At 40.0% G+C, this 19,565-nt stretch overlaps 2 protein-coding genes across 4 annotated transcripts in view; one reads left to right on the top strand and one right to left on the bottom strand.

The window, feature by feature from the left end:
* The first annotated feature begins 910 nt into the window (after positions 1-910).
* LOC133657745 (ankyrin repeat domain-containing protein 1-like) overlaps positions 911-19,565 on the top strand; it is a 52,441-nt gene continuing 33,786 nt past the window's right edge. Inside the window, exons 1-3 of one of the 2 annotated variants that reach the window (XM_062059408.1) lie at positions 911-1,003; positions 1,102-1,209; positions 11,276-11,375. The gene's annotated coding sequence lies outside the window, so the exon portion shown is untranslated. Of the gene's footprint in view, positions 1,004-1,101; positions 1,210-11,275; positions 11,376-12,343; positions 12,373-19,565 lie in introns of those variants that run through there. The other variant, XM_062059409.1, reaches the window with a different exon arrangement.
* On the bottom strand, positions 9,673-19,525 carry LOC133657746 (polycomb group RING finger protein 5-B-like). 2 transcript variants are annotated; one of them, XM_062059411.1, is made up of 9 exons: positions 19,380-19,525; positions 17,237-17,643; positions 17,067-17,163; positions 15,549-15,604; positions 15,410-15,469; positions 11,461-11,603; positions 11,269-11,367; positions 10,005-10,094; positions 9,673-9,903 (listed from the first exon to the last, which is right to left on the bottom strand). In XM_062059411.1, the coding sequence occupies exons 2-9, from the start codon at positions 17,349-17,351 to the stop codon at positions 9,856-9,858; spliced, it is 708 nt and encodes a 235-aa protein (XP_061915395.1). In that variant the 5' UTR covers positions 17,352-17,643; positions 19,380-19,525; the 3' UTR covers positions 9,673-9,855. The 2 variants fall into 2 exon arrangements, with proteins under 2 accessions (XP_061915395.1, XP_061915394.1); XM_062059410.1 differs by having other exon boundaries at positions 11,269-11,603.

The following is a 19,565-nucleotide window of genomic DNA, read 5'->3' as shown; positions in this document are numbered from 1 at the left end:
TGTGCTTGTCTGTTGCTGGTGTGAAAGCATGGAATTCTCTAGACAAAGACTTAAAAAGTTGCAAGAATATCGTTGAATTTTAAAAAGAGTTACAAAAAGAGTGTCCGCCCTGAGATCGGTAGGTTGTGAGTTCAAACCCCGGCCGAGTCATACCAAAGACTATAAAAATGGGAGCCATTACCTCCCTGCTTGGCACTCAGCATCAAGGGTTGGAATTGGGGGTTGAATCACCAAAAATGATTCCCGGGCGTGGCACCGCTGCTGCCCACTGCTCCCCTCACCTCCCAGGGGGTGAACAAGGGGATGGGTCAAATGCAGAGGACAAATTTCCCCACACCAAGTGTGTGTGTGACAATCATTGGTACTTTAACTTTAAAAGAGACAACTGGAATTATATCAAACTGATTTTTGATTTTGATTGGACGTGTCATTTTGAAAATGCTTAAACGAAAATTAAAAGTATGTTGGAGTTGGGGTGTTGGTGGAGGGAACAGTGATAAAGTCATCTAAAATAATTTGTGTTAAAAAGGGGGGCAGGTAAATATAAGAATAGTATTCTTCCATCTGCTCCTTTCTGATCATGGAAATGTATAAGAAACAAAAAGCAATGAAAGTGTGAACTGTATATGGCTTGCATATATGCATTTTCATGAAAGGAATAAAAAGAAATGATGATGATGATGATGATATCTTTGCTTTGACTCCGCTGACATGTAAAGCTCGCTAGACCACGTGACCAAAATGCAATTTTGGGAAGGGCTAAACAAGGTAAAATGCACATTTTACATTTTATTTCACGCAACCAACCGAAGTGTTTTGATGATTAGAGGAAAAATTCGGTTATACCAACACTTTTAATACACTTTTTTGTGTAATACTTTCCGTATTTTGGCACATTTTGCAGGCGAACAAACTCGTGCAGTGCTTTTAGTTTGAAAGTCTTGACAGGAAATGATGTCATGTTTCTTGGTGGACCCAGACAGAGCTGTCAGCCATTAGGAAAGTGGGTGAAAAGCAACAAAAATACAGTTTGATATCAACATATTAGAGTATTCTGCCGTGTCTGTTTGACGTTAACGACAATATCTGACACTTCCACAGCACTTTCTACGACACGCAGCGATGCTGGTGACGTTGTTTTAACGGCTGTATCACCCCCTCGTTGACACAAGATGGCGCCGTGTCGTCACCTCACTGCACACGTCGGGGGTGAGTGTAACTACACTACTTTACTAGTTACAGTTACTAGTTACAGGTCGGGTGACTTAGTAGGTTAGTGGTTTTTTGGGGGGGAGAGTAACTTAACACAGGTCAATAACTACATTTAAACAACAACTGTTTAGTCTGGTGCATTGGCGTTGTTAGGCCTATTTTAGGGGGGCTCAAGCCCCCCTAAAATGTTCTTAAGCCCCCCTAAATAATTTGGTGTTAAAAAAATAAAAAAATCTTTTTTTTTTTTTTACAAATACATGCCGACATATTCATTATAAAGTGGCCCGATTATGAGTTTGAATAAATAATCATATAACCTGTCATTATTCACTCAGTTTCCCCTCACTTCATAGCGTAAGGTAGAGAGCCCCTTTAGTGCGTCGGTATCCAATCCATTCCACTTGTTCATATAGAAAATGCCCACATCACTCAAAATCCAGTCCGCATTTTCTCTACGACCTTGCTTGCGGTCCTGCAGGTGTACGAAGCACATTAGCACACAGCACTGCAGAACAAGAACCTTGTGTCTGCAATTGTAAATAATTTAGTTTGTAAGTTTTGTGTTTCTTGTAGAATCTATATAAAGTAATATACATTAGCCTATTGTTAAAAGAATGAAAACAACATCATGAAATATATTTGTTTTATTGTAGTGTTACATTAATAGCTGTTGCATTATTATAGGATGGCTTGTTAAACATTTCATAGGATTTTCAGAGGGTGGACATTTAATATCAAATGTAAAGTGAATAAATACATAAAAAGAAAAAGAAAAAAAATGGTTAAAAGTCATCGTCCCGGGGAGCATTTAATTTCGTCCCGTGCATTTTTTTTACCGTGCCCGGGACGACGGGACTACATTAATCTCAAACCCAGGAAGTTACATTTGATTGTTTGCATTATTTGTTTCAGCATTGCACTTTGAAGATGGTCCCTCAGCTCTTTGACAGCTTTGGCTCTTTTTCAGATCAGCAGACTAAGTCTTTCTTATTTACAGTATATATAAATGTTTCTCATTTCTATTCAGACTTCCATATATATTTAATTTCCTTAACGGCTTGCCATAATATATATATATATAAATATATTATATATAGGGATGTCCGATAATGGCTTTTTGCCGATATCCGATATGCCGATATTGTCCAACTCTTTAATTACCGATATCAACCGATATATACAGTCGTGGAATTAACACATTATTATGCCTAATTTGGACAAGCAGGTATGGTGAAGATAAGGTACTTTTTAAAAAAATGAATCAAATAAAATAAGATAAATAAATTAAAAACATTTTCTTGAATAAAAAAGAAAGTAAAACAAATAAAACAGTTACATAGAAACTAGTAATTAATGAAAATTTGTAAAAATTAACTGTTAAAGGTTAGTATTATTAGTGGACCAGCAGCACGCACAATCATGTGTGCTTACGGACTGTATCCCTTGCAGACTGTATTGATATATATTGATATATAATGTAGGAACCAGAATATTAATAACAGAAAGAAACAACCCTTTTGTGTGAATGAGTGTAAATGGGGGAGGGAGGTTTTTTGGGTTGGTGCACTAATTGTAAGCATATCTTGTGTTTTTTATGTGGATTTAATAAACAAAACAAAACAAAAAAAAAAACAAAAAAAAACAAAAACGATACTGATAATAAAAAACCGATACCGATAATTTCCGATATTACATTTTAACGCATTTATCAATCTGGACATCTCTAATTATATACAAGCCAAATTATCCCGATCCAGATACTACTTTAATTCAAGTAATTAAGTAATATTTCCAGGGCTTGAATTTACAACCATTTTAGTCACATATGTCCCAAAATGTAATCTGTAGACTGTGCAACTTCAAAATATTTGGGAACAAACAATTAGTGTATTGTGAGCGAAAGTGGTGGCATTAGCCTCTATGTTGTGAATGAATAACATGGAGGCTAATGCCATGACTTTCATGTATGTATCTTAAAGGATCATGCAAGTCATTGTTTCTTGTTGATGCTGTAAACAAAATGTCACTGTGCAAACTCATGTTTGTTGTTGTACTGAACAGAGATTGAAAATAAACCCACTGAAATAATAATAATAACAATGAATAATTTCTAAGTCTTTGTTAGCCGTTTGTGAAGTTTTGTGCTTGTGCGCTACGTTCGCTCGCATCCTGTGCATCTCCTGGGGGCTAAGCCCCCCCTGTCCTTAAAAGCTAGTGACGCCCCAGGTCTGGTGGGCAGCACGGTGGGACAGGGGTTAGTGCATGTGCCTCACAATACAAAGGTCCTGAGTAGTCCTGGGTTCAATCCCGGGCTCGGGATCTTTCTGTGTGGAGTTTGCATGTTCTCCCCGTGACTGCGTGGGTTCCTTCCGGGTTCTCCGGCTTCCTCCCACCTCCAAAGACATGCACCTGGGGATAGGTTGATTGGCAACACTAAATGGTCCCTAGTGTGTGAATGTTGTCTGCCTATCTGTGTTGGCCTTGTGATGAGGTGGCGACTTGTCCAGGGTGTACCACACCTTCCGCCCGATTGCAGCTGAGATAGGCTCCAGCACCCCCCGCGGCCCCAAAAGGGACAGGCGGTAGAAAATGGATGGATGGATGTTTAGTCTGGTTTCTTTAAAAAAGAAAATGGCAGTAATTTATTTTTAAAGTGCAACTGAAATACCTGCCTCTTATGCCCGACACCTCAGCGTGGCCCCCCGAGGGGGGAGGGGGCCCCACTGTTTGACAAATCTGCCTGCTTGGAAGTGTATTTCTGGCGCTACATGTGTTGTGTTTACGGACCTGTCGGCGGTCCACGTGCGCGACGTGACCTTGTAGTGGTCCACGTATCGGCATGGGGACACGTCACCGACACGCGTCTGATCATCAGTCCGGTCCCCTGCGACCATATTTGGCCGCGTTACAAATGCCACGTGTCGTGTCGCCAGCGTGCACAAACATGGCTAACCGCTCGGGCCGAGTGCGGGAACGCTCATCAACTTCCTGTTATATATATTTTTGGATTTCATCCATCCATCCATCCATCCATCTTCTTCCGCTTATCCGAGGTCGGGTCGCGGGGGCAGCAGCCTAAGCAGGCAAGCCCAGACTTTCCTCTCCCCAGCCACTTCGAAATATACAAAACAAAAAATGTAATTGGATATTTTCAGGATGAGCAGTTCACATAGCAACATAAAGATGATCGTATATATACACTACCGTTCAAAAGTTTGGGGTCACATTGAAATTGTCAGGGTTGTCCCTGGCAGTTTGGTCAAGTTTTAGTTTGCCTCTGCGTTTGTCTTGGTTTCCTGTTCTTAGTTTCCTGTCAGTGCTTTTATTTTGTCTTCATTTCCTGATTCTCCCTGAGTGCTTTGTCCCCTCAGCTGTGGCTGATTGGCACGTGGCCACACCTGGTGCCAGTCAGCCAGCTGCCTATTTAGACCTGTCCTGCCCTCCAGTCACTGCTGGATCATTGTCATTACAATACTTGCCACTTACCTTCTACCTATTTGTCGTTGTAGCTCCGTCTACTTTTGTCCACTCCGCTTTAGTCATAGTTCCTTCGTGTCACAGTAAGTGTTTTTGTTTATTGTCCACAGTTATCTTTGTGCTATTTTAGTTTATAGCTTAGTTTGTTCTCCGCCTTGTGCGCGCCTTTTGTTTGTTCCCTTTTGTTTGTTTTTTGCCAGAGTATTTTAATTAAATCATGTTTTCCCATTGAATGCCTGCCATCATCTCTGCATCTTGGGGTTCGTCAACTACAAAGTTTGACAGAAATGTCCTTATTTTTGAAGGAAAAGCACTGTACTTTTCAATGAAGATAACTTTAAACTAGTCTTAACTTTAAAGAAATACACTCTATACATTGCTAATGTGGTAAATGACTATTCTAGCTGCAAATGTCTGGTTTTTGGTGCAATATCTACATAGGTGTATAGAGGCCCATTTCCAGCAACTATCACTCCAGTGTTCTAATGGTACAATGTGTTTGCTCATTGGCTCAGAAGGCTAATTGATGATTAGAAAACCCTTGTGCGATCTTGTTCACACATCTGAAAACAGTTTAGCTCGTTACAGAAGCTACAAAACTGACCTTCCTTTGAGCGGATTGAGTTTCTGGAGCATCACATTTGTGGGGTCAATTAAACGCTCAAAATGACCAGAAAAAGATAACTTTCATCTGAAACTCGACAGCCTATTCTTGTTCTTAGAAATGAAGGCTATTCCACAAAATTGTTTGGGTGACCCCAAACTTTTGAACGGTAGTGTATATATCAATTAGGGCTGCAACTAACGATTAATTTGATAATCAATTAATCTGTCGATTATTACTTCGATTAATCGATTAATAATCGGATAAAAGAGACAAACTACATTTCTATCCTTTCCAGAATTTTATTGAAAAAAAACAGCATACTGGCACCATACTTATTTTGATTATTGTTTCTCAGCTGTTTGTACATGTTGCAGTTTATAAATAAAAGTTTATAAAAAAAAAATAATAATAATAATAAAAATTAAAAAAAAAAAAAAAAATTGCCTCTGCGCATAGCATAGATCCAACGAATCGATGACTAAATTAATCGCCAACTATTTTTACAATCAATTAGTTGTTGCAGCCCTAATATCAATCAATGTTTATTTATATAGCCCTAAATGCCACAACGACATCAGCGGTACAGAGCCCACATAAGGGCAAGGAAAAACTCACAACCCAGTGGGACGTCGATGTGAATGACTATGAGAAACCTTGGAGAGGACCGCATATGTGGGTGACCCCCCCCCCCCCCCCCCCCCCCCAGGGGAGACCAGGATGCAATGGACGCCGAGTGGGTCTGACATAATATTGTGAAAGTCCAGTCCATAGTGGATCTAACATAATAGTGAGAGTCCAGTCCATAGTGGATCTAACATAATAGTGAGAGTCCAGTCCATAGTGGATCTAACATAATAGTGAGAGTCCAGTCCATAGTGGGGCCAGCGCAGGATGTCAAATACTCAGGGAAGAGACTATAAAAAGAATACAACATAACAATAACCTGGAACGTGGAATGTTAAAAAAAAGGTTTCAGTGAAATGAGTCAAGGAGAGAACAATAGTAGACATGAAAAGCAACCTATTCATTACGAACTGTCTGGAATGGACTTATGCTGTCTTTAAGTTGAAGTGGAGTGGTGTTTTTTTTTTTAGGGGGGAGCCCTAGTGGTCACAATAATTCATAAAGTCACGCTCATGATGCAGTAAGTTAAATGATGTGGACATGTTTGTTACTTGATATTTTCTAATAGCCTTGGAGACTGTATGTGTAAGTAATATGTAACTATAATTATTTGATACTTACTTATATTGACAAATGTGATTTTTTTATGGTTCAATTATTATTACGTATGTCTAGCTGCTTAAATGTTGTGTAGCTGCTCGTTTCTAGAAGCCTCTAGCCTAGCATGGTTACCTTTTTGTAAAAGACTTGAGTAAAATAGAAGAAATGGTGTGACGTAGTAGATGTTCACTGGCTGTCCAGCTTTGCACAACATTTTACAATCAAGTCGATATCATTAGATACTTGTTTCTTTTGCTGGTATCGGACTGATATCTGATCAAAATACTAGATCGGGACACCCTAATTAATAATCATTTCTAGGTGGCTGTCTTTTACAAACATAACTTAATTTCTCTGATCGTCATAGATGTGTTTCTATAAAACCTTTCAAAATAAAAGCACAGAGTCACTTTCCAAGAATACATGTGTCTTTTGCTTTGGAAAATCATTAGGAACGTATATTTTATTCATTTTAAAATGTATTTCTTCCACTTTAGGAAGACAAACGTCCAGTTAAATCTTCCAAAGGAGATATATTATTGTCATTTAAAAAATGTCAGAGTATACATCCCTGGTATATGTCAAGGACTTTGTTCATGTAGTTTTCTCTTGTTGTTGAATGTACTATTTCTGCTGTCACCAATTGTTTTTTTTAGAGTGTCAGTTATGTTGTGAAAGCGACTCCTGGCACGACCGCATGGAAACTTACCAACATTATTTCAAGGAAATGGCGTTAGCCACGTTAGCATGGTGTTGCTGAGCGAGCCGCAGAGACTTTGTGATTGATGGATGACTGAAAAGCGACTCGGTCAGGTCACGTTACCATGTCGTGTCGTCAGCAGGCTGTCAACGCCAGGTCCAGACGCCATTTATCCTGCTGCGTCTCGCTACTGTAAATGTGTGTGTCTGTACTGTATGTGTGTGTGTGTGTGTGAAAAAGGCCACAACAGGTGCATGCTGGTTCTTTACCCTGCGCGTGTCAGATGACATGATGTCACGGCTCCTAGTCAGCCTCCAAAAGACATCAAGTCATGTTAACATCCAATCATCTCAGAAACAGACAGACACACACACACACACACACACACACACACACACACACACACACACACACACACACACACACACACACACACACACACACACACACACACACACACACACATTCATACAGATAAACACACACAGGCAAAATAACAAAACAAAAAACACATACAGTACACACACACACAGATGTGTATATATATACAGACACACACTAATACTGATAAACACACACACAAAAATAAATACACACATACACACAAAATTAACACACACTACCAACATACATATATATAGACGTTAACACACACACACACACATTAGAAACCAAAATAAACACACACAAACATTACAGATGCACAAACACAAACACAAACAAACACACGTATGCATACACACACGGAAATAAACACTCATACATAAAAATACACACAAACACACACATTATAAACAGATAAACAAAAATTAAACACACACAAACATTACAGATACACACACACATATAAACATATTTGCAAATAAATACACAGATAAGCACACACACACATAAACAGATAAAGAAAAAATAAACACACACAAACATTACAGATACACGCACACAAACAAACACAAATACAAACATATACATACACACACAGATAAGCACACACATTATAAACAGATAAAGAAAAATTAACACACACAAACATTACAGATACACGCACACATACATACACAAAAATAAACACACACATACGGATAAACACACACGTACACCAAGATACATACAGATAAACACACACTTCACAGATACACAGACAGAAAAAAATGATACATACACACAGAAACACACACAGAAACAGATAAAGAAAAATAAACACACGCAAACATTACAGATACACGCACACACACAAACATAAATAAACACAGATAAACACACACATTATGAACAGATCAAGAAAAACAAACACACACAAACATTACAGATACACGCACACATTCATAAACCTAAATACACGTTCACACAAACACACATACATACACAAAAATAAACACACACAAACAGATAAACACACACATACACAAAGATACATACAGATAAACACACGCATTACAAATAGACAGACAGAAAAAATTAAACATGCACACAGATAAACACACACATACATAAACACACACACACATTAACAGATATAGAAAAACAAACATTACAGATACATGCACACATGGAAATAAATATACAGATAAGCACACACATACATAAACACACACACACACATTTTAAACAGATAAAGAAAAATAAACACACACAAACATTACAGATACACGCACGCACACGTACACACACCCAAACATAAACATACACACGCAAATAAATACATACAGATAGGCACACACATACATAAACATACACACATTATAAACAGATAAAGAAAAATAAACACACACAAACATTACTGATACATGTACACATACATAAAGATAAATACACAATCACACACCTATATATACATACACAAAAATAAACATACACACAGATAAACACACACATACATACAGATAAACACACATTACAGATAAACAGACATAAAAAATTTAACTTACACACAGATAAACACACATACATAAAAACACACACAAACAGATGAAGAAAAAAACCACACACACACATTAGTTACACAAACACAAGATACACACAGATAAACACGTTCTTTACAGATACACGCACACAACAATAAATACTCACAAATACACACAGATACACGCACACAAAAATAAACGCGCGCACACACACAGACACACACACAGGTATTTGATACACTTCATCATCTTTAAATGTGGAATGACCTTCCGACCTGCAGCCACCCAGCTGCCATCTTCATGTGTCAGCGGCGCCGACTGCCACACGGCCTTCAATCATGTCGTTGCCATGACGACGTCCTCATAGGCAATGTGGCCGTCACAGAACCACCACAGTCACGTGACCCGCCGCCAAAGTTCAGGTCGCCACGGCAAACGGGAAGTTCCACAGTGAAAAGTCAGCGTGTGACAAGAACAGGAAGTACACGTTTGTGTGCGCGCCTATGCAGGAAGTTGACATTGTCATGTGACCAAAGAAGCAGTCAAGCGACGGTAAAAACATTTAATGTCAGGTTAGACAAGCACATGTCTTCATATATTATTATTATTATTATTCTATGTGGCATAAAAACTCTTAAACATGTTAACGCTCACTCTACAAAAATATTGTCTTCATCGGAACACCCTGTGTGCGAGTGTGTGTGTGTGTGTGTGTGTGTGTGTGTGTGTGTTCAGCCAAAGTCGATGCGTGGTCTGTACTCAAGGACCATGGGATACGTCTGAGAAGGAAGCAGAGAACAAAGAGGGCATGAACGAATAGTTATGAGGGGGGCGTGGTCATCCTCCCACAAGAACAAGCTAACAGGAAGTGGCGTCTTACGTTGTCGGCGTGCAGCCTCCACCGCGTCATGTAGATGAACTCCAGCGTGTGATCGCGGCCCATGATCTCGCCGTTACACAACACGTCCAGCTGCTCCGCACACAGTAAGCACCGTTAGCACCAAGACGCTAACGCACATGAAAGAAGCCGCCGAAGTTCACAGTTTTGGAGCGAGTTCGATGACGTGGCGAATGCTAACTGCCAGGCCTGGCCCTAACCAATCTGGCGCCCTAGGCAAGATTTTAGGTGGCGCCCCCCCCCCCCCCACATCGGTAGTGAAGTGTATATACTCACAAGAAACCGAATAGCTTTGTCTTTGACCTTTTTTTTTTTACTTAAAGAAAGCAAATTAACATATTATATGAGAATGTTATGTTATGATTATCTTTAACCGAATCACAGCAGTGCTCAAATTAAAAAACAGCATTCCCTCTCATGTGATATTGCTTAATTAACATTAATGATGTGCACTTTAACAACTAGGCTTACAACTATACCTAATATATAAAGTGACTATTACCTGCAGGGCAAACATTAGCTAACCAGAAGGCAATAACAATGTGAACAAAAAACACCTGCTTAAAAGATCTAATACAAATGTCCCTGAGGAATGTAAGGTGGGAGTACTGTAATTACCTAACGTTACATTATTATTTTCCATAACAATTTAGCCCGCTCCACAATATTAACCCGACGTTAAAACAGAACTAGCTATTTATTGATTAGCAATTGCCGAATCATGTAACATTAGCTTATGCTAAAAGCCAGCTGACACACACTAGGTTACTATCACATTCTGTAACAGACAAATAATTTCATATAGGCTAACGTTACCTACCTGCTACCTCTGTCTTTTTCTCGTTTCTCCTCTTCTTTTCTATTTTTTCTTCCCTGGGCACCTGACAGTTTTGGCCGTTTTGACATCATGTGTTGACTTTTTTATGTGGTGACGTCCAAAAAGAGTCATGATACGGGAAGGGAGGGGGCGCACCGTGCGGGGGGCTTGGGGGGGCGTAATGTGGTAACAAATAATATTTCTATTATATAGGCTTTACTTTGCATTTTAATTAGCGTGGGATTATTTTTTGTATTTAGAAATAATAGTACCAACTTTTTTTTCTTTTTTCTCCAACATTTGTGGCACTGGCGTGGCGCCCCCTGATGGACAGCGCCTTTAGCATTTGCCTATACGGCCTATGCCACGGGCCGGCCCTGCTAACTGCCTTGTAGATAATGAGGCTAACATGATGGCGGCGTGTCTCACCTCGTAGGAGCTGGGCAGTTTGAGTTTGAGGCTGAGGAACTTCTTGATGGTTCCCACGGTGACGCGACTGGAGCAGCGAATGAATCTCTTCATCAGATCCTGATTGGGTGAGGACAAAACACATGACACGGTGACGTCAAACATCAAAACCCACACATGTGCCGTTATGTAACGAGTCGCTACGTAACGCACCGTGACGGTGCTCTCGCCGGCCTGGGCGGTGTTGCGGAGGCAGTCCAGACAGATGGCAATCTGAGGGTCACTCCTGTGGTAGTCGTCATCCCCGCCGTCCCCACCATCACCGCCAGGAAGCCCCACCCTTACAAAGCTATCAGCTGTGGTTCAACATAAATATCACACATTTTCTAGTCAATTCACTTCCTGATGAAATGTGACCAATGAACCTGGGAATGGTTAGCATTAGAGATGTCCGATAATGGCTTTTTTGCAGATATCTGATATTCCGATATTGTCCAACTCTTAATTACCGATTCCAATATCAACCGATACCGATATATACAGTCGAGAAATTAACATATTATTATGCCTAATTTTGTAGTGATGCCCCGCAGGTTGTGTCAGTCGTTCGCCGGCCAGGCATTAAAAAAATAGTCCTAAAAATGAGCGATCATAAATCTTCACTATGACGTCACTTTCGTCCCTTGATTGACATTCACGGCACCCGAGGGTCTTCTGAGATGACGCTGGCTGCTGCCAGCTCATTATTAAGAAAAAATTACAGACAGGAAGGCGAGAAACACTATTTAATTTCAACAGACTCTGGCGCCGTACCTGTCGTCAAAACTCCAAAGACCGACTGCACAGTTCCTGCCTTCACAATAAAAGCTCTGCTTCATCCTGCCTGCGCTAAGAGTCTCAGAAAGCTGGCGTGCACAAGCTAGCAAGCTACGGAGTTTGCCGCCAATGTATTCCTTGTAAAGTGTATACAAAGGAGTATGGAAGCTGGACAAATGAGATGACAAAAACCAACCACTTTCATGTGGTATTGGACAGAAAGGAGGACTTTTTTTCTCCTCCATTTGAAAATGCGGACGTTATCAGCACCACTGTCTGATTCCAATCAAAGCAAGTCATCAGAATCAGGTAATACACCAACTTATATTCTTGTCTTCATGAAAGAAAGGAATCTATATGTGTTAAACATGCATGTATTATCATTAAACACCTTTAACTTGTTAACAATATTAACTATATGTGTTAAACATGCATGTATTATCATTAAACACCTTTAACTTGTTAACAATATTAACTATATGTGTTAAACATGCTAGTATTATCTTTAAACACCTTTAACTTGTTAATAATATTATCCATATGTGTTAAACATGCTTGTATTATCATTAAACACCTTTAACTTGTTAACAATATTAACTATATGTGTTAAACATGCTTGTATTATCTTTAAACACCTTTAACTTGTTAACAATATTAACTATATGTGTTAAACATGCTTGTATTATCATTAAACACCTTTAACTTGTTAACAATATTAACTATATGTGTTAAACATGCTTGTATTATCTTTAAACACCTTTAACTTGTTAATAATATTATCTATATGTGTTAAACATGCTTGTATTATCATTAAACACCTTTAACTTGTTAACAATATTAACTATATGTGTTAAACATGCTTGTATTATCTTTAAACACCTTTAACTTGTTAATAATATTAACTATATGTATTAAACATGCTTGTATTATCATTAAACACCTTTAACTTGTTAACAATATTAACTATATGTGTTAAACATGCTTGTATTATCTTTAAACACCTTTAACTTGTTAATAATATTATCTATATGTGTTAAACATGCTTGTATTATCATTAAACACCTTTAACTTGTTAACAATATTAACTATATGTGTTAAACATGCTTGTATTATCTTTAAACACCTTTAACTTGTTAATAATATTAACTATATGTATTAAACATGCTTGTATTATCATTAAACACCTTTAACTTGTTAACAATATTAACTATATGTGTTAAACATGCATGTATTATCATTAAACACCTTTAACTTGTTAACAATATTAACTATATGTGTTAAACATGCTTGCATTATCTTTAAACACCTTTAACATGTTAACAATATTAACTATATGTATTAAACATTCTTGTATTATCATTAAACACTTTTAATTTATTAACAATATTAACTAGATGTGTTAAACATGCTTGCATTATCATTAAACACCTTTAACTTGTTAACAAAACATATATTTCATAAATAAGTAAATATAAAATATATATATGAATGAGGTAGATCCCCACGACTTGATCAATTGAAAAGTAGCTCGCCTGCAGAAAAAGTGAGAGCACACCTGCATTATACAATGTAACTTTACCATGAACTCCTCCACTCGGGGCAAGATCTCCTCCCCAACCCGGAGATGGCACTCCACCCTTTTCCGAGTTCAAGTACCTCGGAGTCTTGTTCACGAGTGAGGGAAGAGTGGATCGTGAGATCGACAGGCGGATCGGTGCGACGTCTTCAGTAATGCGGACGCTGTATCGATCTGTTGTGGTGAAGAAGGAGCTGAGCCGGAAGGCAAAACTCTCGATTTACCGGTCGATCTACATCCTCCATGAGTTTTGGGTTATGACCGAAAGGACAAGATCACGGGTACAAGCGGCCGAAATGAGTTTCCTCCGCCGGGTGGCGGGGCTCTCCCTTAGAGATAGGGTGAGAAGCTCAAAGTAAAGCCGCTGCTCCTCCACATGGAGAGTAGCCAGATGAGGTGGTTCGGGCATCTGGTTAGGATGCCACCCGAACGCCTCCCTAGGGAGGCCTTTAGGGCACGTCCAACCACCGGTAGGAGGCCACGGGGAAGACCCAGGACACGTTGGGAAGACTATGTCTCCCGGCTGGCCTGGGAACGCCCCGGGATCCCCCGGGAGGAGCTGGACGAAGTGGCTGGGGAGAGGGAAGTCTGGGCTTCCCTGCTTAGGCTACTGCCCCCGCGACCCGACCTCGGATAAGCGGAAGAAGATGGATGGATGGATGGACTTTACCATGAGTTGATTAACGTGGACCCCGACTTAAACAAGTTGAAAAACTTATTCGGGTGTTACCATTTAGTGGTCAATTGTACGGAATATTTACTGTACTGTGCAATCTACTAATACAAATTTCAATCAATCAATCAAAAACAAGGTTTTCCCAAAATAAGAGAACAACTTCAACTCCACTTATGGAAAAAAGTGCCAACATGGCACTGCCATATTTATTATTGAAGTCACAAAGTGCATTATTTTTTTTAACATGCCTCAAAACAGCAGCTTGGAATTTGGGACCTGCTCTCCCTGAGATAATCCTAATACCCACTACAACTATGGGAATACTATACTTTGACTTTCACAAAGTACATTATTTTTTATTTTTTTTAAACATGCCTCAAAACAACAGCTACAAAAACAATGAAGGCACACACCTTCAGTCCAGAGTATACTAGAGCATACTTGCCAACCTTGAGACCTCCGAATTTGGGAGGTGGGGGGGTTTGGTGGAAATTGTAGCGTCCCGGAAAAGTTATTGCTGCAAGGGGTTCTGGGTATTTGTTCTGTTGTGATTATGTTGTGTTACAGTGCGGATGTTCTCCCGAAATGTGTTTGTCATTCTTGTTTGATGTGGGTTCACAGTGTGGCGCATATTTGTAACAGTGTTAAAGTTGTTTATACGTCCACCCTCAGTGTGACCTGTATGGTGACCTGTATGGCTGTTGATCAAGTATGCCTTGCATTCACTTATGTGTGTGTAAATGCCGCATATATTATGTGACTGGGCCGGCACGCTGTTTGTATGGAGGAAAAGCAAACGTGACGACAGGTTGTAGAGGACGCTTTAAGGCCCGCCCCCAATAATGTTGTCCGGGTGGAAATCGGGAGAATGGTTGCCCCGGGAGACTTTTGGGAGGGGCACTGAAATTCGGGAGTCTCCCGGGAAAATCGTAAGGTTGAAACCGATACCGATAATTTCCGATATTACATTTTAAAGCATTTATCGGCCGATAATATCGGCAGGACGATATTATCGGACATCTCTAGTCAGCATCACAGTAGCATTACACTTGGACCATGTCAACATCAACAAGCCAGCCTGTTAAGCGTCTCACCTTGGAGGTTTTCATTGCGCTGACTCGTCCTCCAGAACTCCAGTTCCTGCTCTTCCTCCTCTGAAGAACACACAAAGAACAGGTGTGAGCGTGCACGCCGCCGCCATGATGGCGCCACACTTTCGACGCCAGCACTTACGCTCTCGCAGTCCTGGAACCAGCTTGAAAATGATTTCCTCCAAAGTGTTGTCCAACCTGAAACATGGAAAGGAGACGCAAGTTTAGAAGGCGAAGCATGTGGAAGGGAAGAGCTTTCAGAGGGATGGGAGGATACAGGAAGTCAAATGACAAGTAACAAGGAAATAAAATGAAAAAATGCAGGAAGTAAAATGAGAAGACAGGGAGTAAGATGAGAAGAAACTAGGAAAATGAAAAAACACAGGAAGTAAGATGATAAGAAAGAAGGAAGTAAAATGAGAAGAAACAAGGAAGTAAAATGAGAAGAAACAAGGAAGTAAAATGAGAAGAACAAGGATGTAAAATGAGGAAAAAATAAGGAATTAACCTGAGAAAAAACAAGGAAGTAAGATGATAAGACATAAGAAGTAAGATGAGAAGAAACAAGGAAGTAAAATGAGAAGAAACAAGGAAGTAAAATGAGAAGAAACAATGAAAATGAAAAAAAAAACAGGAAGTAAGATGAGAAGAAACAAGGAAGTAAAATGAGAAGAAACAAGGAAGTAAGATGAGAAGACACAGGAAGTAAGATGAGAAGAAACAAGGAATTAAAATGAGAAGAAAAGAGGATGTAAATAGAGGAAACAATAAGGAAGTAAGATGAGAAGAAACAAGGATGTAAACTGAGAAGAAACAAGGAAGTAAAATGAAAAGAACAAGGATGTAAAATGAGGAAAAAATAAGGAAGTAAAATTAGAAGAAACAAGGAAGTAAGATGAGAAGACACAGGAAGTAAGATGAAAAGAAAGAAGTAATTAAAATGAGAAGAAAAGCGGATGTAAAATGAGGAAAAAATAAGAAAGTAAAATGAGAAGAAAAAAGGAAAAAGAAAAAAACACAGGAAGTAAGATGAAAAGAAACAAGGAAGTAAAATGAGAAGAAACAATTAAAAAGAAAAAACACAGGAAGCAAGATGAGAAGAAACAAGGAAGTAAAATGAGAAGAAACACGAAAGTAACATGAGAAGAAACAAAGAAGTAAAATGAGAAGAAACAAAGAAGTACGATGAGAAGATACAAGGAATTAAACTGAGAAGAAAAGAGGATGTAAAATGAGGAAACAATAAGTAAAATGAGAAGAAAAAAGGAAAATGAACAAACACAGGAAATAAGATGAGAAGAAACAAGGAAGTAAAATGAGAGGACAACAAAGTAAAATGAGAAGACACAGGAAGTAAGATGAGAAGAAACAAGGAAGTAAGATGAGAAGAAATAAGGAAGTAAGATGAGAAGAAACAAGGAAGTAAGATGAAAAGAAACGAGGAAGTAAGATGAGAAGAAACAAGGAAGTAAGATGAAAAGAAACATCAAAGTAAAATGAGAAGAAACAAGGAAGGAAAATGAGAACACACAGGAAGTAAAATGAGAAGAAACAAGGAAGTAAGATGAGAAGAAACAAGGAAAGAAAATGAGAACACACAGGAAGTAAAATGAGAAGAAACAAGGAAGTAAGATGAGAAGAAACAAGGAAGTGGTCTGACCTGAGCATGTCCAGGGGGTTTGTCTCGTGCACCTGAATGCCACATTTGGGACAGTCGTTGCTCTCCTCAAAGTGCTGCACGATACAACTCTTACAGACTGAGGAAACACACACACAGCAGGTTAAGCTAAGCTAAAGTAAGCTAAGGGGCCAGGCTGTCACGTGACTTACAGGTGTGCAGGCACTCAGTGACGGTAGTGGGTTTGATGAGGTAACCTCGACACAGCCAACACGTGATGAAACGGTTAAAGTCTCTCACCAGGTGCGTCCTTCCTGCGGCGGCCATCTTGCAAAGCTCACCTGCCGGTTTCTTGTTGTTGTGATTTAGTGACTTATCAGAGGTCAGAGGTCGACTGTGTGAAGTCCTGCTCCATGTTCCGCACGCTGCTGGTCACGTGAAATATCCCAGTCTACCCTGGCTCGGATTCCACAGATTCCCAGACTGTCCCGACGGCTCGTTGACCTCCCTGACCCGCCCCATGAGGGGTCAGAGGTCAGCGCACGACCCCGACATGTCGTTCATGGCTGCGATGAACCCTTTTTCTACTTTCACCTTTGACCTCCAACTCAACGCCACTCTGAAACATAAAAGAGGTGGTGGGTAAAGAAACTATATTCTATTTAGAAAGTACTGCATGCAGTACTAAGTGTACATCAAAGTACTGCATGCAGTACTAAGTGTACATCAAAGTACTGCATGCAGTACTAAGTGTACATCAAAATACTGCATGCAGTACTAAGTGTACATCGAAGTACTGCATGCAGTACTAAGTGTACATCAAAATACTGCATGCAGTACTAAGTGTACATCAAAATACTGCTTGCAGTACTAAATGTACATCAAAATAGTTTGTGGTACTAAGTGTACGTCAAACTACTAAGTGTACATCAAAGTACTGTATAAGGTACTAAATGTACATCAAAGTAGTGTATGCAGTACTAAGTGTACATCAAAGTAGCGTAATCAGTACTAAGTGTACATCAAAGTAGTGTATGCAGTAACAAAGTAGTTTATGCAGTACTAAGTGTACATCAAAGTAGTGTATGCAGTAACAAAGTAGTTTATGCAGTACTAAGTGTACATCAAAGTAGTGTATGCAGTACTAAGTGTACATCAAAGTAGTGTATGCAGTACTAAGTGTAAAGCAAATTAATGTATGCGGTACTAAGTGTACATCAAGGTAGTGTACGCAGTACTAAGTGTACATCAAAGTAGTGTATGCGGTACTAAGTGTACATCAAAGTAGTGTATGCCGTAATAAGTGTACATCAAAGTACTGCATGCAGTACTAAGTGTACATCAAATTAGTCTATGCAGTACTAAGTGTACATCAAGGTAGTGTATGTAGTACTAAGTGTACATCAAAGTAGTGTATGCAGTAACAAAGTAGTGTATGCAGTACTAAGTGTACATCAAAGTAGTGTATGCAGTACTAAGTGTACATCAAAGTAGTGTATGCAGTAACAAAGTAGTGTATGCAGTACTAAGTGTACATCAAAGTAGTGTATGCAGTACTAAGTGTACATCAAAGTTGTGTATGCAGTACTAAGTGTACAGCAAATTAGTGTATGCAGTACTACGTGTACATCAACTTAGTCTACGCAGTACTAAGTGTACATCAAAGTAGTCTATGCAGTACTAAGTGTACATCAAGGTAGTGTACGCAGTACTAAGTGTACATCAAAGTAGTCTATGCAGTACTAAGTGTACATCAAGGTAGTGTACGCAGTACTAAGTGTACATCAAAGTAGTCTATGCAGTACTAAGTGTACATCAAAGTAGTGTATGCAGTACTAAGTGTACATTAAAGGAGTGTATAGTACATGTCCAGAAGTAAGTGTTTGTATTGCAGTAAAATAGAGTAGTAGTAGTAGAAGTAAATAGGTGGAGTAAATACAATGAAAAACGGAGGGCTGGTGGCCCCGCCCCCTGAGAGTCTCTACCCGGAAGTGATCCACCTGCTCCCTTTTTTAAAGACGTCACACACGCACGCGCGCTGTGTGTGCGTGTGTCGGAGCTCGCTACGGCGCACGCTCCTTTCCGTCGTGCACGTCATCTTGTCGCCAACAACATCAACGACGCACGTGACCGTGGGGCACACGCACGAGCCTGCGTGCGTGCGTGCCACAGCTCGCCTCCACGCACGGTCCACCGTCAGCGAGAGCAAACCGGAAAAGTTAGCCGGTGTGACGTCACGGCGACACCAGCGAGCGTGCACGGTGCCGCGCGTGTCAGCAGATCCCCGGTCCAAGTTTAGTCGGGAAGCGAACGGAACAACACGAACCGAACAGAAGAACACGAACGCTCGCTCACCTCCGTCACACTTTCCGTGCCCGGATGTCCGCGTGTGATGACACCGCCGCTCCTCGCTCGCGCTCTGCCTTAAGCGCGCACTACACGGAACTGCACGGCTCGGTTCGGCCCACATACATGCAGGTCCGCCCAGCAGGCAGCAGGCAGGCGGAGTAGATCCGCGGTGGGCGGGAAGACACCACAACG

This window comes from Entelurus aequoreus, linkage group LG09, assembly GCF_033978785.1.
Source record: "Entelurus aequoreus isolate RoL-2023_Sb linkage group LG09, RoL_Eaeq_v1.1, whole genome shotgun sequence".
Lineage (NCBI taxonomy): Eukaryota > Metazoa > Chordata > Actinopteri > Syngnathiformes > Syngnathidae > Entelurus > Entelurus aequoreus.
The sequence above is the reverse complement of the archived record's forward strand: the minus strand, read 5'-3'. Positions and strand labels throughout refer to the sequence as shown.